Here is a 22,800-nt window from a genome sequence, read left to right as displayed (position 1 = left end):
CAACCTTTTTTTGACCAGGGACCACTAGGACTTTTTAGTTCGGTGCAGGGACCCCAAGGTTCAAAATAAAAATTCAGAGAATTTGAAAATAAACTTTAATCTTAAGTGTTAGTTAAACATTAAACTTAGAATAATATTTGAATATATATTTTTATAATAGAGAACTTTTAATTGAAAATATTAATTTATTATGGGTTTATAACTTTGTCTCGCGGACCTTAATTTAGTTCTCGTGGACCCCTGGGGGTCCACGGACCCCTGGTTGGGAACCAGTGTTCTAGAGGGATTGCCATGCTGTGAAATCCTTGGGAGCAAAACTAAAGAGGTGCCCGGCGGCACCTTGATGTCAAACAGAATTTTATTGCAGCCTTTGTGGTTCGGAAAGCACCTCCTCAGATGTGCTGCAGCGTAGATCTATCAGGCCCGGTTTTGTATACTTGTCGAAAGGGGTGGGTGTTACAAAGAGAGGCCAGCTTAAATCAACACCTGATTTAAATAGTAGCAGATGTAAATTTTTAAGCTCTATGGAACCTCTCTGCTCAGGGGCAGTCTACCTCTCAATGCCAGTTACCGAGAGAGGGAGGTGGTTGTGTGCTTGTGGGCTTCGTGGAGCGTCTGCTTGAGCACTAGGCAAGATGTTGGATGTAATAAAGGTGATCTATAAATAATGTAAAAATAAAACATTAAATCCAACCCAGATTTTAATGGTCTTATAGGCAGACTATGTCCAAATACCAATCATTCTTCTCTCCCTCTTTTGTGGGGAGAGTCTGGTGGAATGCATATGCTGGTTTAAAAAAAAATATTGAGACACTGTGTTAACATACTACAAAAGCATAATAAAATCCATATCTGCAAAAATAAATTAATGGTAAAAGGCCAGGGAATTGGGGGGGGACCCCCAATGCTGAGGTGGTTACATAAAAATAGCATGAAAAACATGAATGGGAATTATATGAACAGAAAATACATAAACGTCTACTCAGGCCACATGACTGGTACTCAGTAGAGGATAGAATGGACAGCTGAAAAAATAATCTCTACCATTAAGCACTGCAAGGACAATCAAATAATTTGAATATCTTAAACATAAGAACAAAAATTTAACACATGGAAGCTAAAACCAATCTAGAAAGGAAATCACTTTTGCTTCCCAAATACCCTGTCACCCATATAACTCTGAGTTAAGGTGAAGTTCCCAAGTACTAAGTATTGCTAAGCTTTTTCAAAATGCATATGCTGTTTTGAAGACGTTACTAGATTCTCCTTTTGTTGATGCTTTGCTATTCAGAGGTAGACTGCTTCTGAAAACTGAAGGTTCTTCTGTTTTTTTCCTTTCCCCCACTTTTTTTTTTGATGGAACAGACCTATTCATCTACGCCTCTGGAATCTGTGGTTTTGATGTTGCAAGCAAGAAAGGGGAAAGGGATTGCTGCTTTTGTGCTCTGCTTGTGAGTTTCGCAAGGGCATCTGACAGGTCACCGTTAGAAACAGGATAGAGATCTAATCCAGCAGAACTGCTCTTAGTATTTTTACCAATCATAAGAAACTACTGTGCATCTTGCAAAAAAAAAAAAAAAAAGATTCTCTTCCCCTAAACATCTTACATTGCCTAGAATTGATGGTGGTGGAAAGTGCCATCAAGTCACAGCTGACATGGTGACCCTGCAGGGTTTTCAAGGCAAGAAACAAACAGGTGGTTTGCCATTTGTTGCCTCTGCTTAGCAGCCCTAGACTTCCTTTGTGGTCTCCCATCCAAGTACTAACCGGGGCTGACCCAGTTTAGCTTCAGAGATCTGATATGATCAAGCTAGCCTGGGTCATCCAAGTCAAAGCAGAGACTGTTTGAGGTGGTTTCCCATTGGATGCTTCTGCATAGTAACCATGGACTTTCTTGGTGGTCTCCCATCCAAATACTAATCAGGGCCAACCTGCTTAGCTTCCAAGATCAGGCTATCCTGGGCCATCCAAAAATTGATAGTCTTTGCAAATAAGTCCACAAAAGTGAATCTCTCTCTCACACACACAAAACCCTCACTTGATGCACATTTTTGCCTGCCTGTGCATAAGTATGCTAGCACTGTGGCACATTGCCAGCCTTGAAGAAGAAAATGAACCACCCTGCTTCCACTTCTGAAACACTTTCCTGCCTGACTGCTTAAAGCTATTTTTACTCATTGCACATGGGTGACTTCAAGCCTGATCTAACATGTCACAGGACTTTCCCCTGTGTTTTATTACAACGGACTAACATGGCTACCTTTCTGGACAGATGGCAGTCTGTCACACACCCTAAAAGCGTAGGGTCCTCAAGGACCAGCAGGGTGACCTCTGTGTGTATTGGGGACCTGGGAAAAGGTGGGGTTTGTATGGGGGTGGAGGAAATGTCCAAGTGAGACTTCCTTATTCTGCAACGCTCCCACCCACCACTCAAAAGTCCCACTATACAGCTGAGCCTTCTTTTGGATGCTTGGCCCTGGGTCATGTGATACAATAAGAATAATGTGCTTTATGATTTAGGTGCTAATATAGAAAGTTCCAAATGTTTCATGCATTACTTCAGAATCTTTACATCAGCCATGTCAAGAAGGTCAGGATGGTGATCTCCATGTCGCAAATGGGATGTGGGTGTTGAAGCCTGCTTCCCGCAGGAGAATTCAGTGACAGAAAAGGTGGCTGTTGGTAAAATTCAGCTTTGAAAGTTACCTTGGCATACGGCTCCCTGCAAACACAACAGGGAGAATAGTTTTTATCCCTTCTCTTTCCTTGCTGTGCTGATTCTCTGTCTTTAGGGAGTTTTTAACATGGACGCATTCCAAAAATGTGATTCTCCACCTGCAATCTGAAGTGGGGCACACCATTTTACCACCTCAATTATCCTGTGTGTGTGAACCAGGCCTTGGGGAAGGGAGTGGGTGGCATAAGGCCACCTGGTGCATTTGTGACAGAGGTGTTGTTGGAACTCGGTGCTTGCTGGTACACCGCCACTGTGTAGGTCTGATAACGAAACATGGCTTGTGCATGCACAGAGTACCATTTTCTGAATTCTGAATAACTGAGCTAGCCCATACACCTCTAGAGAGCCGGCATGGTGAGAGTGTTGGAGACCTGGGATCAAATCCTTGTTCTGCCATGAAGCTTGCTAGGTGGCTTTCTCAGACCAACCTACCTCACAGGGTTGTGAGGATAAAATGGGGAAGAAAAATGTACATTGCTCTGGGCTCCTTAGAGGGAAGATGTAACAAGAATGTGATAGATACATAGATAGGATTAGGAAGAAAAGCTTCCCAGTTGTCCTGAACACCATTTCTCTAACATCAGAATTTAACCACTGGTGGATTAACCAGTGTTTGTACGTGCCACCACCTCCTCAGCTGACTGTGGGGTTTTGCTGAGCCTTCCCTAGCACAGCTTTGTGGGGAGAATGGGTTGGTACATTTCAAGAGAAGGAGAGATCCCTTGCTTGCCGTGCCGAAGGAGCAAGTGACTGTGGGATTACTTTTTCAGTAAATGTCTCAGCAAGGAAAGTTTTCAGTTTCGCCCTTCTGACCTTTTTCTTTCTCCTTCCTGTTTTTACTCAGAGTCCCGATTCTGACGACGAAGCTGGGGCATCTGGCCAGTCTGAAAGTAGGTGTTCCATTTGGCGAGTTTGTACACATGGGAGGTCTGTAAAAGCTCCGTTTTGTGTAAAGATGCTGGCAGAGCCTCATCAATTGAGGCCAAGCGTATCTGTGTAAATCTGAAAAGCTGTTGTCATTCCTTTACCTTGGCCTGCTTTTAAGATGCGGTCTAAAAGAGTCTGTGGTTAAAGTAACTGGAAGGCTATTCATTTCCAGACTCTGAAAACTCCCAGACCTGCAATAGCGATGCTGAGTGCTTTCATTTCTCACTTAACAAGCAGGGTAATGGCTCATTTGCCTGGCTGGGGAAAGGGGGGGGGGCACTGTGGCTTCTTTGTGCTGCTGAAAGATCCCTTTTGCAGCACTCAGCTGCAGGCAGAGTTAAAACGGGGGTTGCACTTATGGCTGAATATATAGCACTCTATTCTCCATAATGATCAGTCCCCGTAGACGCAATTCTAGCATAGTTGTGAGAGATCCCCCTCTCTGAGTTTGCTTCTCCAAATCAGTTGCTCAGACGTTGATACAGAAACAATCGATTTATTGAAGCCTTCAGGAGATGAGACAGGCACAGGTAGAAAGTTGCAAGTGAGGGGCTATACGGGTTTACAGAATATATTGACTCCAGGGCACTGGGGCACTGGGGTTCACACTTATTGTTATGGGAAGTTACAAGCTTGGCATAATACAAAACATCAGACAGATCCCAGGAAGTCTGGGCGGCTATCACACTTCCAAGGCCGCATCGGCCTGAGGGAGTACTGGCAGGAAGAACAGCGGGGGGGGGGAGATACATGGGCCATCAGGCCTGGCGCCTGAGACCAGAAGGTGTGAACTGCTTTTACGAGTTCACTGATAATACAGCAGGTGATGGAAAGCAGAGACACAAAGACAGAGACCCTCACATTCTGCCCCCCTTAAGGCCCCCCCCCCGGGGTCCCCGAGAGGACGAGGCTTATCGGGATAAGCAAGGTGGAATTCCCGGACTAAGCGAGGAGCCGCCATGTGGGGTGCGGCCACCCATTCGTCATGAGCGGAGCCAAGGTTTTTCCAGCGAACAAAGTAAAACAGTTTCCCTTTCTTCCATTTGGAGTCTAAAACCTTGGATATTTCCAAATGGGTGTCCCCTCCTACTACGGTAGGAATCTCGTGTGCGGGAGGGGGGTGGAACTGGGGGGCTGCCACATAGGGTTTGAGGAGGCTTATATGAAAGACTGGATGGACTCCTTTCAGAGTTTTTGGGAGGTCCAGTTCCACAGTAACCTCGTTGATTACTCTGGTAATGGGGAAAGGTCCCACATAACGGTCGCTCAGTTTTTTGCAGGGGCGAAGAGAGCGGAGGTTTTTGGTGGACAGATAGACTTGCTCCCCCACCTTGAGTTCCCATCCCGGAGACCGGTGTTTGTCTGCTTGTTCCTTGTACTTGCTTTTGGCCCTTTCCAGATTTTTGAGCAACCATGGCCAGGTGGATTTAACCACCTGAATCCACTCCTGAAGGTCAGGGGTAGACTGGAGCTCTGGCGAGACGGGGGCAGAACCGAAAGGGCCGAAATCCGTCCCGTATATAACTTGGAAGGGACTAAAGCCGGTAGAGGAATGAGGCGCATTGTTATACGCATATTCGGCAAATGGCAGCAGGTCGACCCAGTCGTCCTGGTGGAAATTTACATAGCAACGCAAATAACATTCTACCACCGCATTTACTCGTTCTGTTTGACCATCCGTTTGGGGGTGATAGGCGGAAGAAAGGCCCTGCTCTTCCACTCCCATTAACTTTAGGAAGGCCCGCCAGAATTTGGCAACAAACTGGACCCCCCGGTCGGAGAGGACCTTCCTCGGGATCGAGTGTAGCCTGAGGACGTGTGTGATGAACAGTTTAGCTAAGCCCTGGGCTGAAGGAAGGCCTGCACATGGAACGAAGTGAACCTGTTTGGAAAAGAGGTCTGTGATAACCCAAAGAACCGTTTTTCCCCGACTCGGAGGTAGGTCGGTGATAAAATCCATGGCGATGACTTCCCAGGGACGGGAGGGGCTCTCAAGCGGTTTGAGAAGCCCTGGGGGTTTTCCCATCCGTTTCTTGGCTGTGGCGCAGGTGGGGCAGCTGCGCACATACAACTCTACATCAGATCTCATACCGGGCCACCAGAATTGTCTTCGAACCAGGTGAAGCGTTTTTATGAAACCAAAATGACCCGCTAGCCTGGCACCATGTACAAGTCCCAATACTTCCTTGCGAAGAGAGGAGGGGACGTACAGTTTCCCCCCTTGCACCCACCAAGTGTTGGTACGTTCCAGACCAGTGGGGAGGAGATGATGCTCCTCCTCCTGCAAGGAAGCGTCCCGGAGTCGCTGTTGGAAGGCTTCCGGGATGCCTTTGAGTGTAGGGGGGGTCTCCGGTGGTCGGGCTTGGGACCGGGTGGTGACGGCTAAGCTAGGAACTTCCCCTCGCTGCTCGGGAGTGAACAGGGAGTCGACTGGGCGATCGAAATCGTTGCGATACTGGGGAAGTCGTGACAAAGCGTCGGCTAGGGCATTTTCTTTGCCAGGGACATGTCTGAGAGTGAACCGGAACTTAGCGAAAAATTGGGCCCACCGAACCTGTTTGGCATTGAGTTTTCTAGCCCCCTTGAGGGCCTCAAGATTCTTGTGATCGGTACACACTTCGAATGGCAGTTCGGCCCCTTCCAAGAAGTGTCGCCATATGGTAAGGGCATGTTTGACCGCTGCTGCCTCCTTCTCCCAAATGGCCCAGTTGATTTCAGACTGGGAAAACTTCTTGGAGAAGTAGGCGCATGGTCTCAACCGTCCCCCCTCATCCCTCTGCAATAGGGCCCCGCCCATGGCTACATCCGAGGCATCCACTTGCACCACAAAAGGCTTGGTGCAATCTGGGTGAGCCAAAACGGGTTCGGATGAAAAAAGTAGCTTCAAACGTTCAAAAGCTAGCTGGCACTGGGGGGACCATTGCAAACGGGCTGAGGGAAGCGCGGCGCTAGCCCCCTTGTCCTTGGTACGCAACAGGGCAGTGAGGGGAAGCGCAACTTGGGCAAAGTTAGGAATGAAGTTCCGGTAAAAATTGGCAAACCCCAAAAACTGCTGAAGTTGGCGGCGGGTAGTGGGGGGTTCCCAGTCCCGCACTGCCTGGACCTTGGCGGGGTCCATTTCCAACCCTTGGTGGGAGATCACATACCCCAGAAATGTAATGGAGGGTTGGTGGAATTCACATTTGGACACCTTAGCATACAGTTTGTGCTCCCGCAGCCGCTGGAGCACCTCTCGCACTAGGCGCACATGGTCTTCCATGGTTTCAGAGTAAATAAGGATGTCATCGAGAAATACCACCACCCCCCGAAACAGCAAATCATGCAAAACCTCATTAATTAATTGCATAAAGACACTCGGAGCCCCCGAAAGTCCGAACGGCATGACTAGGTACTCAAACATCCCAAAACAACTGGAAAAGGCCGTTTTGGGTTCGTCTCCTTCTTTGATGCGAATGCGGTGGTAGGCTTCTACCAAGTCCAGTTTGGTGAAGATTCGGCCCTCCTTTAATTGTGCTAGAAGGTCAGGAATAAGAGGGAGGGGGTAAGCATTAGACTGGGTGACTGCATTCAGTCTGCGAAAGTCAATACACAGTCTTAAATCTCCCGTCTTTTTCTTTACAAAGAAAGCTGGGGCTGAATAAGGAGCCTTGGAGGGGCGTATGAAACCCCTCGCCAGATTGACATCCAGATAGTCTCGCAACACTGTCTTTTCACTAGGGCTCATGGGGTAAACCTTTCCCTTAGACAGTTTGCCTTCCCCTACAATCTCGATGGCACAGTCCGTTTCTCTGTGGGGAGGCAGTTCGTCGCACTCTCTAACATCAAAAACATCAGTAAATTGCGAGTACTCAGAGGGTAATTGAGGAGAGACTGGGGCGGGGGACCCTACCAGTGCGGCGGCTGGAGTCCTGAGTACCCGTTCCTTGTCATGCAACCCACAGGGGTTTTCGGGGAAGGAAAGCACCCGTTTAACCCAATCAATGGAGGGATTGTGCCCCCTTAACCAGTTCATCCCTAACACCACAGGGGTTACAATAGGGGCGATAGTGAAATACAACCGTTCCCAATGTTCCCCCACGGACATAATCACGGCTGCAGTTCTGTGGGTCACCGGGCCCCGTTTAAAGTCACTCCCGTCCATTTGGGAAAAACGGAGGGGTCCCGGAAGCCGCTTGCGCCGGACACCCAACTTCTTGGCAGTTTCCTCATTTATCATGGTGCGGGCACACCCCGAGTCGACCAACGCGGGGACCTCTAACGGGGGACCCCCTTTGGGTAGGGACAGATGGACACGCACAAATACATTGTCCTCTTGGGCGCTTACCATCGGTGGAGCTCCTTGCACAACGATAGGGACGGTCTGCTGCGGAGCCCCCTCTACAGCAGACCGACGGCGTTTTTTGCCGGCTGTTCCCACTCTTCCTCCTCGCTGGAAGAGGGGGACGGGGTAGTGGCCTCCGGGGAGCCGTCCGAATCAAAGACGGTATTTGTAATCCGGGACCCCGATGGGACCGTAGAGTCGGATGCCCCATCCTGGGGACGTGCGTGGAGAGCGGAGGGTGCGCCGGAGCGCCGGCTCAGTGGTCCACTTCTGCGGCGAGGCTGGCTGTCGGCGGCCGGTTTCGTCGGCTCGGCCTGGGTTTGGCGGGGAGGGGTCGGACGGCCTGAGCGAGAGGGGCATTGCGATGCAAAGTGACCCTTTCCCCCGCAGATCAGGCAGACGCCGGCCTCGAACCGCTTGCGGCGTTCCGCGGCCGAGAGGACCCCGCCACCCCCTTGCCGGAGTTCCCGGCCACGGTCACCCCGGGGCCTGGGGTCTCGCCCAATCCGTTGCTTGGACAAGTTCAGGAGTTGTTTGCGATTCTCGATGTCAGCAGCATGGCGAACCCAACCTTCCACATCCGGGGGGTTCCCTTGCATGAAGGCCCAATGTTGGAGGTCTGGGTTGAGACCCTCCCTGAAACATTGTACCAAGGTAGCCTCACTCCAGTCCAGAATTCGGCTAGCCAGTGACTGGAACTCACTTGCATACTGCGCCACCGACTTAGTCCCTTGGCGCAGTTGCATCAGGGAGGCTTTAGCCCGCTCACCTAGAGTCGGGTCCTCAAAACGGTTTCGGAGTGCTACCATGAACTCGTCCAGGGTTCGCAGCACCGGCGAGCGGAGTTCATACTGCAACGCCATCCAGGCAGCCGCCTCCCCTTGCAGTAAGGAAGCCACGTACTGCACCCGGGACTCCTCAGAAACGAAGGTTCGGCCTTGTTCCCGCATAAAAATGTCTACTTGGACCATAAAAAAGGTCAACTGGTCTCCCGACCCGTCATACGTGACTTTCAGGTCCCGACGGGCCGGGGGGGCAGGGGTTGCGGGCGGAACTACTGGCGCCCCGTCTGGGGGAGCACCGGCTGGAGGTTGCAATTTCAGCGCATCTAGGGTCGTGGCCATCTCACCCATTACGCGTTGCATGATCTCCATCTGCTCCTGCATAGCCCGGCGGTCTTCCTGCCACTGTTTTCGTTCTTCCTCCATGAGGGCCTCTTTGCGGGCCGGGTCCCCTTCGAGTCCCGTGCTGGGGAAGGCCAACCGGCGATCCTTCGCCGCAGTCCGCGAGAGCGACCAGCCCTTGGGAGAGTCCAGCCAATAAGTGAGCCCCCGGGGACGTCCGTCCCGATCTTGGTCGGGGGCGCGACCCTTCGGTTTCTTTGGCTTGGCTCCCTCCTCTTTAGGGTCCGGCTTCTCCGGCTCGTCCGGTTCCTTGGGGGCATCGGGGTTAGGGGTGGTGTCCTCGTCGGCTGACATTCTGTCCAAAGCGGTACAGCTGCAGTCCGAGAGGCAAGGACTTGCAACTTAATGTGAGAGATCCCCCTCTCTGAGTTTGCTTCTCCAAATCAGTTGCTCAGACGTTGATACAGAAACAATCGATTTATTGAAGCCTTCAGGAGATGAGACAGGCACAGGTAGAAAGTTGCAAGTGAGGGGCTATACGGGTTTACAGAATATATTGACTCCAGGGCACTGGGGCACTGGGGTTCACACTTATTGTTATGGGAAGTTACAAGCTTGGCATAATACAAAACATCAGACAGATCCCAGGAAGTCTGGGCGGCTATCACACTTCCAAGGCCGCATCGGCCTGAGGGAGTACTGGCAGGAAGAACAGCGGGGGGGGGGAGATACATGGGCCATCAGGCCTGGCGCCTGAGACCAGAAGGTGTGAACTGCTTTTACGAGTTCACTGATAATACAGCAGGTGATGGAAAGCAGAGACACAAAGACAGAGACCCTCACAATAGTCCTCTGCTCAGTGGTTAATCCCCTTCAGCTAGCAGGTTCCCTTATGTGGTTTAATTATCAGTTCTCATTCTCTTGGGAAGGTGAGGGACTTCCTTGAAAGCAGGATGGGTAAGACTGTGACATGGTTGGGATTAATCGCCTGAAAAGCAGGAAGGATAGCAAGCTTCCACTTCCCTCAACAGAGAAAGGATCCATCTGTGATCTGTCATCATTTGCCTTAGTTAGCAGGGCAGAGTAGCTAGCCTTTGAGCAGCAGAGAACTGTGCTTCATGCAGGAGTTGGGAGCAGAATCCAGGGTCCCACAAATCCACACGGCTAACATGAAGGGCCTCTTTTTCTTGCCAGTGGATTTCTTGCGGAACCTCTTCTCCCGGACGCTGGGCCTGGGCAGCGAGAAGCCTGAGAAGGTGCTGGATGAGCTGACGTTGGAGGGTGTGAGCAGGTTCCTGCTGAGTGAGAAATGTAAGCCAGTTGTTCTGACCCGGGCAGGATCTGGCAGCTCTGTCCTCGACCCCTTCAAATTTCTTCCGGTGTGGACCAAGATCACCAAGCGAGCCATTCGAATGTGGGACGCCCAGGCCTCTGTCCAGCCCTCCAGCCGCTACACCAAGCTGTTTCTCCACAGCAGTAATCTCCTAATAAGACTGGTTATAAAGCTCTTTACCTGGAGAACATGGAGTTAGACAGAGACCCAGAGATGGGTGCTGAGGTACAAGAGAGGCTTGAGGTCCCTTCATCACACTGCTGAAGAATGTGGTGATCCATTTCCATTTTGTGTTGAGTACCCTTATGATGCTGGACTGTTACCATGTGGTTGAGAGGGCCTGATAGCCCAAGGCCCCTCAAGTCATTCAGTTGTGATCCACTGAGTTCTACTCTCTCACTCTTGAAATGTTGTGGGGCACCTGGGGGTCATAGGCCTGAGGTTGCATTCTCTAGATTTCAAGGACTGAAGATTAAAATCATGTTTCTCTGGCAGGCAAGAAGGTGGTGTGCATGGTGGGAGCAGGGATCTCGACCGGTGAGTGTCATAGGGCACACATCCTCTCTAGATTTGTGTCTAAAGGGAGGGACGGGGCTTGAGACTTGTCCTCAGGATGGCTGTGACAATAGAAAAGACACTTTATTAATTTTGTAAAGACTTTGACCCATCTCTGCTGAGTTCAGAGTAAGGAGAGAAGGGTCTGGCTTCCGCTGGTCTGGCCACAGCCCAGTACTGTCTGTCTGGACTGGTCTCAGGCAAAGGTCTTCTCCAGAGATCCCTTGCTCAGCAAAGCCAGGAATCGAATCAGGAACCTTCTGCATGCAAAACATGTGCTTTGCCCCTGAGTCCTGGCCCCTCCCAAGATATAGGCACTGAGGACTGCATGCTTAATCTCTGTGTGTGTTTAAACCTCCATTGTTGGGAAAACGCAGCTGTTGTGGGACCTCTGAACAGCAAGTAGCTCTCACTCCATCCTTAAGCAACTCCATGGGGGCTGGAGCAGCTGTGGGTGGAGAAGTTCCTCACCTGTAAGTGATATTGGCCCAGGCTGGCATCTTTTTAAAGCCGGGAATTCCCAGTTCAGGAAGGATTCTTCAGAAGTGCATCAGGAGATTCCCCTACCATGCAGCAGTTCCCCTGCAGTGTGGCTACGGAGTAATGTTGGGTGTATTCTGGAGCATTCAGTTCACGCATGATGGTGGCAAACTGTCAAAAGCCTGTGTGATGTGAATTTGAGCCCCACATCTTATTCTGGAAACCTCTGCCACATGATGGGGTTCCTTCACTGGCGAGTCTGTGTAAAGAATGTTGCTTTAAGACAGAGAGCCTTAAAATCACTGGGCTGTGTGATACAAGGTATTACCTGGACTGCTCCCCTTCCCTCTTTCAGTCTTGCTTTGGTCTGAACTTGGGTTAGTGTAAATGCAGCGGCAGATCCCCAAGTTCCCACTCCCCCAGCTTAAGTAGTGCCAGGCCAGGCTCTGTGTGTGTTCCCTTGCCTAGGAGGTTGTTTCTAAGTGTAGAATTTCTCAGCTGCTGATATTTCTAGGTGTAGAATTTCTCAGCTGCTGTGCCCGCTCTCTATTTCTGCATTGGCATCTCCTAATCATGTGCCTTTGTGCCTCACAGCTGCGGGGATCCCAGACTTCCGTTCCCCAGGCACGGGGCTCTATGCCAATCTGCAGCAGTACAACCTGCCATACCCCGAAGCCATCTTTGAAATCAGCTACTTCAAGGTAGTGTGCCGGTCCCCCTGCCTGCAGTTTGGCACGGGATGACTCTACTGTGCTCCAATGAAGGTGGGTCTTTGTCCAGAAAACGACTCTCTTTCTCTCTCTGTTTAGCAACACCCAGAGCCATTCTTTGCCTTGGCCCGGGAGCTGTACCCAGGGCAGTTTAAGGTGAGCTCCGCATTCTTATGTCCTGCATCAGCACTTCAGATTTAGAGCAGTGGAATTGGTGAGGGCGAGGAACTGGCAGTCTGCTCTCGGGAACTTGAGTTCAAGTTACAGCCCCAACCATTAACCTCTCCTGACTTAAGAGGTTGGGGATGTAGGCTTTGTTCTTTTCAATGTCCCAAGTCTGTCGGGAGGTTTGAGGTGTTTTGATTTCTGTCATACCTCTGAAAAACAGTTTTAAAAGGAATTCTTCCGTGTAAACTTACTTGTAGTCCTGGATCATGAAAGGGTTATAAGAACATAAGAAAAGCCCTGCTGGATCATACCAAGGCCCATCAAGTCCAGCAGTGTGTTCACATAGTGGCCAACCAGGTGCCTCTAGGAAGCCCACAAACAAGACAACTGCAGCAGCGTTATCCTGCCTGTATTCCACAGTACCTAACATAATAGGCCTGCTCCTCTGATACTGTAGAGAATAGATATGCATCATGACTAGTGTCCATTTTGACTAGTAGCCATGGATAGCACTATCCTCCATGAACATGTCCACTCCCCTCTTAAAGCCTTCCAAGTTGGCAGCCATCACCACATCCTGGGGCAGGGAGTTCCACAATTTAACTATGTGTTGTATGAAGAAATACTTCCTTTTATCTGCTTTGAATCTCTCACCCTCCAGCTTCAGCAGATGACCCCGCTTATAGAGGTCTATAAAATGCATAATTTTATAGACCTCTATAAGCTGGAACCTCCTCCCCCCACCCAGGTGTTGTCAACTGCTGCACTGGTGCCCTCGCCCAGACAGCCAGAACCACTGCTGACGTTGGCATGGGAGCAGGGCGATTCTTATACTTTTTTGGGAGCTCCCTTTCTTGAAGCCCTAAGTGGTTAGAAAAGTGGGGTCTAAATCTTAAACCCATCCTGGAGACGGCAGACATCAGCAATCCCATGTTCTGCTCCAGGCTGGTCACTCCAGCCCCTTCCAGCAGTGTGGATTTTCAGCCAAGCCCAGTCGCTTCCGTCTGCTTCCTTCCTTCCTCTCAGAGCAAACCCTCACCCGAAGCTCTGCTCCTTTTTCAGCCCACCGTCTGCCACTACTTCATACGCCTCCTAAAGGAGAAAGGGCTGCTGCTGCGCTGCTACACTCAGGTAGGTGAAGCCAGCCCTTCCCCTGGGTCAAGACAGAGAGCTGTTTGCCTACCTGAGAAGGCTTGAAGCAAAGCCTTTGGCCTCCCTGGTAGCAGCACTGTGCCAGTCAGCTCTGGATGGACAGAGAAAGGGATGATAGAGGTCAGCTTCCCAGAGCCCTGCCTAGTTTCAAGGCTGCGTAGAAGCCCAGCTGTGTTTCTTGTTGGGCACTGAGGAAAATATGAGGGACAGCGGCCACAGCAAGCTCTTTATTTAATGTAGCCAAGCTGCAGACAAGCAAAGCCCTCAGTACTCGCTTATCATTTATTTTGTATGGGGGTCACAGGTGGGTTTATAGTCCAAAGGCCAGGGCTGCCTGCCTTCAGATCAGTCACAGGTCAGTTGTGCTGCAAATCACAATAGACTTTGAGCCATGTTTAAGCACAGGGAGAGCGTCTGTCAAAACAGCTTTGGCTATTTATTGATCTTAGTATCAGTTGCATTTCTATCCCATGCTTCCTCCAAACTTCTGAGAGCAGTTTGCATATGGGCATTTGTTTTGCTTGTTTGCTGCTTTTTCTCCCCACTTGGACAGATACCAAAACACAAATGACCAAGTTCAAGAAATAATACAATTAAACACATCCTAGGCTGGTCTTTTCCAACAAGGCAGCCTGTCACAGGCCTGGGGCCCTTTGGCTTGCGCCTCTGGCTCTGCCCAGGGTTTTAAGTGCCTGAAAGGGGAGGAGGACAAACATAGGCCAGGTGGAGCTCAGCAGTTGCTAGCTTTCTGCTGGCAAGATCAGCCCCTCCCCACACACGATTATTATTACTATTAAAAACATTGTTATGTCACCTTTCCACTCAATCAGGCTCCCCAAGGTGACACACACAAAACCAGCTTACCTTCCCTTCCCCTCCCCACAACAGACACTCTGTGAGGTAGGTGAGGCTGAGGGAGCATGACTAGCCCAAGGTCATCCAGCTGGCTTCATGTGTAGGAATGGGGAAACAAATCCAGTTCACCAGATTAGCCTCTACAGTTCATATGGAGGAGTTGGGAATCAAACCCGGTTCTTCAGATCAGAGCCCACCACTCCAAACCACTGCTCTTGACCACTACACCACACTGGCTCACAAGTAGAGGGAAACAGACAAATCTCCCTGGGGAAGGAGTTCCAAAGTTTTGGTGCCACAGCTGAGAAAGCCCCGTCTCGGGTTGCCACCCAACTGGACTCGGATGATGGGGGCAACTTGCCTTCCAGAGACAAGCGGAGTGAGCAGGTAGGGTCATAGGGGAGAAGGCAACGGCCCTTAAGGCATGCTGGTCCCGCTGGCTCTCCCATCTACCGTTTTATCCTCACCACAGCCCTAGAAAATAGGTTAGGCTGACAGAGGAGAGTGACTGGCCCAGGGCCGCCCAGTGAACTTCAAGGCGAGATGGGGATTTGAGTAGGAGTCTCCCCCATCCATGGCTCCATACCTTTTGGGTGGTGAACAGTTTTGGCTTGCCATGCTCCCCCCTCCCCACTTATTTATTTGGAATGATTTCTCTGTTTCAGAACATTGACACTTTGGAACGGGTAGCCGGTCTGGACCAGGAAGACCTGGTAGAAGCTCATGGCACCTTCTTTACCTCTCACTGTGTCAGCAGCTTGTGCCGGAAGTCATACAGTCTAGACTGGATGAAAGGTGAGGCTTGTGGGGGGGTGAGGCAGTCAGCGGGGGAGGAGTCCATTTTGGTGGATTGAAGGCCTGTGTTTAATAAACACCACTTCAGAGCAGAGTTGTAGCATCTTCTGGGCATTACCATGATACTTTACACTCAGAAGGAAGCATCGTGTTAAGGCTTGCCCCTTGAAGTGGTATTGTCAGGTATAAAATTGGCTCAAATGTTTCTTGGTGCTGTCTTACCTTGCAGGGGTGGCCTGCAGCAACTAGTTCTACAGGTTAACATGGCACCACAGTTGAGCTGTCAAGCTCTCAAGGGGAATTCACACTCCCAGATCAGATTGCACAGCTGCCTCTGTCTGAGAAAGGGGAGGTCAGACCACTCCCAGAGAGGAGCAAGATCGTGGACTATTGGGAGAGTTCCCACTCTCCCTGCTCACCCAGTAATTCACAGAAACCAGTTCTTAATTAAAGCATAGTTTGTTCAGCAGTAGACCGATAACAAGCAGTTGACAAAACTCACAAGAGAACAAAGCAGCGGACTCTCACAAACACAGAGGCAAAGTGTACCTGACAGTGAGCTATGAATCTGCAGAGCAGATGGGCCGGCCAGTAGAATCTCCTCAGGATGAGGTCGACCATTTGCCAGGCTCTTGGACTCTTGTACTGTGTTCAGAATAACAGCCCTGTGGTGCCACAGCATGTCACCATGAACATGCGCAGCTACATGTTCTGTATGTGTTGCAGGTGTCCCTGATGGGTTGGACCCTCCTTCGGGTCTTATCTGGACTTTAGTACTGTCTATTCTCATAGGGTGTTCCTTTTGCGGGGGGGGGTGTCTTTGTTCTCTGTAACAAACAAGTGACCTTCAAGGACGATAAGCCAGTCTCTTGGGTATCTCTAGCTGGTGCAAGAAGATTCATTTGTTTCTGAGAGAGGCCTAGAGAATTCTAAAATGGCTGCACTTTGGTCAATAGAAAGGCCTACTGAAAATGCGGGAAATGGCTCAGAAACTGCAGAGTTGGTTTTCATATCTTTCAGTAATGGTGACTTCAGTAAAGTGTAAAGACAAAAGTCGTGTCATATTTTTTATTAAGGCCAGCCGACATAAACAGAGCGTGCAAGCTTTTGAGTTCCCCAGAACTCTTCATCTGAGAAGAGGAGAAGTTCTTGCAGGCCATAATCTTAAGGAACCTTTGTAAGTGTCCTGGGAGGATTATGCGGCTTTCACAAGAGGGGGTGGGGGAGCCAGAGTGGCTTGGAAGGTTCAGCACATCCCTGGAGCTTGACGGTGCAGCTAAAAGAATAACCACTTGTTAGGTGACAAAGAGAAGCATCCAAGGCTGGCTGCTTGTGAAATTGACTTTGATAGATTTGCATTTTGAGGACTACGAGACCAACTCCTTCTGTTTCCTTTCAGAAAAGATCTTCTCATCTCTTATCCCCAAGTGTGAAAAATGTCAGAGCGTGGTGAAACCAGGTGAGGGGCCCTTTTGGAAAGTCTCCCACCCACACCCCTCAGTCATTCTTCAAGTGCATCTGGTTTTAGGGTAGGAGTCCCCAACCTTTTTGAGCCCATGGGCACCTTTAGACACAGGGTGGTGGGTGCAATCACAAAACGGCTGCCACAGGAGGTAGAGCCAACCACAAAATGTCAGGGAGTGAGGTTATTCATAATTCTAATAATAACTCTTCAACATTTCACGCAGGAACTCTGCTTAACCGGAGGCCTTTTAAAATGAACACATTGTTTAAAAATATTTTCTTGCTAACACACAGCTTACCTTCAGTCACACAGTGAAGATCGTTGTGCTGTGTTGAGAGCTGCTTCCAAAGTAACGATTTTAAAATTCTGCACAGCCAATTATATCTCTAGTGGCCAAGCAGAAGTTCTGCTAGGCAAAAGTGCCACCAGGCCCCACTCTCTTTCTAAAAATACTAGGCAGGCACCAAGTATGTTGGTGGGCTCCAGGGCACCCACGGGCACCATGTTGGGGATCCATGGTGTAGGGACTGTTTCACACATACCGGTTCCTATCGCTTGGCAACTAGTGGTTGAAAGCAAGTGAGAGCCCTTCTCCTCCAGCCTCACCACAAACAAGCATGTGAAAATGGACCTTTAAAATTTGAAATTATGCACAACTGCTCCCCACCACTATTCTAAATAAATGACACGAATAGAGCCAATGTGCATAATTGCTTGCTAGTCAGGGAGGGGCAAGAAGTCTGCAGGCCCCTGAAGCCCCCTTCCCCTTTAGCCACTGAAAATCTTACTTGGATACCTCCTCTACTTTCAGCAACTTCACTTCCTCAGCTGTAAGGGCTAGAAATGTGCATGTGCGTGCAGTTAAAAAACTGAAATATGAGATTTTCAAGAAGCCTTGTTTGGTTGGAATCACAGCCTGGAATCACAGCCCATGCGCATCCCTGACCTGTGGATATGTGTCTCTTTACGCAGATATTGTCTTCTTTGGGGAGAACCTGCCTTCCCGTTTCTTCTCTCTGATGCAGTCAGTAAGTGCCCCTGTTGCCTTGCCCCCCCCCCCCCGCCTTGGGTTCAGGGCCATGGCAGCTCTAATTGCTCCTGGCTGCAGGGTCACAGGACCTTTGGCTCATGGTGCTGCAGCTGATTCATATGTACAATGGAGAGCTGATCAGTCTGCTTCTATTTGTTCCATTTAGTGTCATTTAATTAGATCCGTTGATTGCAAGGCACAAAGAGGTAGTGTGGACCGAAGAGTCAGAGATGAATAAGAAGGGCAGGGGGGATTCATTTTGTGTAGAGCAGTTATAGGAAGCTCCCCCCCCCCAGCAGTTTTTAGGAAGAAGCTACAGCAAGTGAAGAGAATGAAAGAGAGGACAGCCGCTTCAGAGTCAGGGCATCCAGTGATCCAGTTGACTGGGATCACCCATGTGAGCAGTCCTGGAAGCACTGCCCTCCTTCCTGATTGGCCTTGTGTTAACCCTCAGCAGTGACATTGCATAGCCAGATCCAATTGGCTACATAGTGCTATGACATCAGCACATTGACTATGATGCCTGATTGGCTGGGCTTGTGCCACAAAGCCCTTCCTGAGTGGGGGTGGGGAACGATGATGCAGCAGATGAAAGTGCAAGCAGGAGCAAAGGCCAGGATTCAGAGACATGGAGACGCAAAGTGCCCCCCCCCCATCCCCATAAATGTGCCACTTATGCAGTTTATGGGGAACTCTTCAGCATAGCTCTGTAAGTCACAGGTGACTTTTGTATTGTTCAGTGCAGTGTAGGTACGGTTTTGTGGTCAGAAATTGCTTGGTGTGTGGGGAATGCAACCACTTAATGCCCTGGGTTCACACATTAAGATTTGAGTGGTTTCCCTCTTCTCCTAGGTAGCTGCCAACTGCCAAAACTACCTCCTGAGGTTTTAAACCACATGCTTTCCTACGAACTCTAATGAATACAAGCATGTGGGAAGGGAGCTCTGCTGTGGGCAGAATCCCAAGCGTGTCTCTGAAGTCTGAATAAGGGCCGCAGTGCACCAGCTCATACGCGGTTTATTCTGAACGTCACTGTGTGTTCTTCTCTTGTAGCTGTATTTTAAAAAATTATTTAAAAATATTTCTATCCTGCCTCTGTTGGAAAACACAACCTCAGAGCAAGGCTGTGATAAGACACACCCATCTGCCAACAAAGGGGCCCATAATTCTCCCAAAAACTGCAGGCCAGGCAATGGTGTGGTTTTTGGAGAGGGAGGGGCTTGAGCTCAGAGGCGGGAGAGTGTTTGTGTGGTCTTTTGCCACAACTTCTAATTTCTCCCTTCTCCCCTTTCCATGCAGGATTTCCGCAACGTGGATTTGCTAATCATCATGGGCACCTCCCTGCAGGTGCAGCCGTTTGCTTCCCTTGTTGGCAGGTAGGTGGACCTTACGGCATGCAGATACTGAAGCTGGCGGCAGCAGAGGGGGGGAGACAGAATCCTAGCTTTTCAGGGGTTGCCAGCACCCCCATGTTTCTGTCTTTCTCTTATCCATTCCAGGGTGCCCATAAATATTCCCCGGCTCTTGATCAATAAAGAGAAGACTGGGGAGGTAAGACCGGGCTTGGTGCCTTTGTCCTTTGGAACGCAGCAGCTCAGTTTCAGAGCAAAAAAGGCTTTTCAGTTAACTGAGAGGCGAGGAGGGTATTTTCCCCACTACCTCTTCTACTCTGTTGTTTAAGGGAAGGATGGGGGGAGCACACCAGCAAGGTTTGGGATGTTGTGGTTGCCATCCATCCATACCTTCATCCTTGGGGGAAAGAAGGAAACCTGCACAGGCCCCGAGCCAGTCCAGTTTCCAGGAAACGTGTTTGCATAGCCCAAAGAGAGGACCCCTTTTTAAGATTGCACAAGACTGTACCCCCAAGGCTAAGATCTCAGGGTCACTGTAGCAAGACCCAAGGGAGGATAAAGGTACTGATGGGCACCTGAAGACGGCATTCCCGGCCCTCTTTCCCTGCTCCCTCCCCTTCTTGGAGCCACGGAGGCATCATCAGTCTGTCCGCCCTCTCCCCCACCAGACAACACACACTTACATGGTTTTCCCCTGTTCCATCATGAGGTAGATTAAGATGAGATGGTCCACAGCTTAATTAGTGGTGGAGTGAGGATTTTCTTTTAAAAAGAATTTCCCCTGACCCTTTGACTTGGCTTCCAAGCCGTGCTTCAGTTTGTGCCCCTCATTGTCCATTACAGGAGCGGTCCACCGTAGCAGAGTGTGTTCTGCTGGCTCTAGGAGGCTTCCGCTCAGGCGAGAACAGCACCTTTCAGTGAAGTGAAAATCTCTAGCACCAGAGGGGGGAAATGCACAGCAGGGGATATGGGCAAATCAGGGTGGAAATGGAGGCGAGGCTTAGGATCCAAGCCCTGCGCTGCTCTGCTTGCTTCACCACCCCGTCTCTCTCCTTTCTGTTTTGTGGCAGAGCGACCCTTTCATGTCCCTGATGGGCTTTGGATGCGGGATGGACTTTGATTCCGAGAAGGCATACAGGCAAGTCCCCTTGGGGCCCAGAGGTGGAGAGGGAGAAGCGGCTTCAGATTCCACTGTGGGGCAGAGTTATTAAAGATGTGGAACCAAGAGACATGGGGAGGATTTGAGGCTATAGGGATCATAGAGTCCCCTGACTTGGATTGTTCCTGGTGACAAGCGTGGGCCTCTTGCAGGAGATTTATGCAAGTTCAGGTGGAAAAGCAAGGTGCAAGCCACACTTTATGGATGGCTGCTGAAGGATTAGTGGCCTTGCTGCTCTCTGCCCCACCCCCACACGCACACATTTCTTTTTTGTTGTTGTTTATTAAAGGCAGCTGGATGCTGCCTGCACCAAAAACTTGCCTACAGAGCGGGCACTCCTTGAGGAGCACGCGCTCGTTGGTTCCTAAGGAGTTCTGTTCCTCGTTGGTTCGAAGGCTGGAGGGATCCAACCATTCCCAGTATGGGAGGGAGCATTGTTGATGCCAACTCCTTTCTGTGACACTAGCGCATCCTCCAGAGGGATGAGGGGTTAGCATTAGGCTTGCCTGCTCTCAGAAGCTTCTTTCTGTGTGTTGGTATGTGTGTCTTGAGTCCTTCATCTGCACATAGTGGCCTATTTTATGGGGCTCCAGTAAGGATTCCAGAGAGCATGTGTGTGAATTGGGTTGTGTGCTCCAAAACCAGCTCTGACTGTTGAGCATTTGCTGCTCTCATCTAAACGACGGTTATTTTCTGGGCCCTTTCTCCCCCTCCCTCAGGGATGTTGCCTGGCTTGGAGACTGTGATGAAGGCTGCTTGGCATTGGCAGAGCTCCTGGGATGGAAGGTATCTGTCCTGTTAAGGGGCATAAATGGGGCACAGCCTGGCTGTGCTCCAGCTGGGGAAAAAGAGCAGGGGGGGTCTTGCTTGGCTCCCTCTAGTATCCACGAAGTTGACTTGCCCTCCCCAGCTCTGTCCCACCCTGCCCTACCTTCCTTTTTTTCTTCTTTCCTTTAGAAAGAGCTGGAGAAACTGGTGAGGGAGGAGCACACGGCTATAGACGCCAAGTCATGCCAGGCTGTCGGAGACGGGGCAAGCGCCTCCAGGCCTCTGGCCAAGGAAGCGAAGCAGCCGCCGTCCCCAAAGGAGAAAGGCTGTCCAGGCAGCGAAGAGGAATAAAGAGATCAAGTGGGACTGTGGATCCAGATGCATTAAAAATCAAGGCCAGCTGGCCACTGGCTGAATAAACCTCTTGGCCTACAAGCCTTTCCTTTCCTGCCGGAATGCAGCCTCCCACGAGGCCACCAAATGTAGTTTCTTGGGCAGTGCCACAGTGGGAAATGCAAGAACACAGTGGGTATTGGAATGGGATAGAAACCAGAACGGCACCAGTCCCACTTTGCAATGTCTTCTCTTCGCTGACTTTTGGGGGGTGTTTGCTTGAAGCCCGGCATTTCCAAAATTCTGGATGAGAAGTTGAATTCTTTGATTAGCAATATGAACATTTCCTTGTTTATTCTGAGCCTGTTCAGTTTGTACCTTAAATCAGGGTTTCTACGATTTAAAACCCTCCCCCTCTTCTGAAGGCAAGAAGTTTTAATGAATTGGGTGAGGCAATCCGACCCAGCGTTACTCTTCACACTGCCTTTTCCCTCTGGTGTTCAGCACTTGCTTGGCCGAGGAAAGCAGATGTGGAAAGTGGCTGGAAGTGGGGGTTATTCACCAACCCTTTTGATTCTTGGAATGTAGCGAATTTTAACTGTTCTGAGCTTTCTCCTCTGTCACTTGCATTAAGCTCTCATAAATGGCAATTAAACTCAAGCACCTTGATACCCAAAGAGGATTCAGTCTGTCTTTCCCTGGATGTGGCTCTGCTCCCACCAGCATCGTCTGTGCACGTGCAGGCCCGCTCTCTTTCAGCACGAGCAGAATCAGCATCTATTACTTTTTTGTCTTCCGTATGTGATTGTCCTTTCCAAATGCTGAGAGTAGCACACAAATATGAAATGGTCAATGGATTTAAAACAAACCACTAAAACTGTCAGGCCTCGGCAAGGCCCCTTAGAAGCTGTCCCATTGCTGCTCTGAAGTTGAGGGTGGAGGGAGCCGTTCATGTAGCCGTTTCATGCTGAGGCTGTCTTGATGTTACATCGAGTGACTGCATGTTACTAAATCTGAAACTAGCTTTAGCATGGGGACAGAGCTGAGTGTTGGCAGAGATCATGCAGCTGGGGGCTGCTTCTGGCCTTGGCCCCAAGTGTCATGCGCCCCAAGAAATCCTTTCTGGTTTGTAGAGAGTGTAGTGGTGAAGTGGTGTAGTGGTTAAGAGCAGTGGACTCTAACCTGGAAAACCAGGTTTGATTCCCACTCTTCCACATGAGCGGCGGACTCTGATCTGGTGAACCAGGTTGGTTTCTGGTGTAGTGTTTAAGAGCGGTGGTTCAGAGTGGTGGACTCTAATCTGGAGAATCGGGTTTGATTCCCCACTCCTACATATGAGTAGTGTGTAAGGCTTTCCAGCCACCCTGGGCAATTCCCACAAAGTCACTCGCTCAGATGACCATCTCAGAAGCAGGTAACTTTATTAAGAAGCATCAGGTATAGCTAGGCCCGTACACGGTCCGAGCTGCAAGTGCTAGCAATTACAAAAGTGCAAGAATATAAACAGTACTACATTGCAGGTGTCAGTTTCATGTT

General features: G+C 50.0%; 1 protein-coding gene across 1 annotated transcript; it reads left to right on the top strand.

Moving 5' to 3' along the window:
- Positions 1-3,585: 3,585 nt before the first annotated feature.
- Positions 3,586-21,282, top strand: SIRT2 (sirtuin 2). Its single transcript, XM_056847584.1, has 14 exons — positions 3,586-3,627; positions 10,304-10,420; positions 10,938-10,979; positions 12,072-12,178; positions 12,287-12,343; positions 13,418-13,486; positions 15,028-15,157; positions 16,557-16,616; positions 17,595-17,650; positions 18,952-19,028; positions 19,152-19,203; positions 20,075-20,142; positions 20,883-20,949; positions 21,121-21,282. Coding segments are annotated over exons 1-14 (1,065 nt in total). The 5' UTR covers positions 3,586-3,626.
- The last annotated feature ends 1,518 nt before the right edge of the window (positions 21,283-22,800 follow it).

The sequence above is a fragment of the Euleptes europaea genome, chromosome 3 (genome assembly GCF_029931775.1).
Source record: "Euleptes europaea isolate rEulEur1 chromosome 3, rEulEur1.hap1, whole genome shotgun sequence".
In the NCBI taxonomy this organism is placed as follows: domain Eukaryota; kingdom Metazoa; phylum Chordata; class Lepidosauria; order Squamata; family Sphaerodactylidae; genus Euleptes; species Euleptes europaea.
The sequence above is the reverse complement of the archived record's forward strand: the minus strand, read 5'-3'. Positions and strand labels throughout refer to the sequence as shown.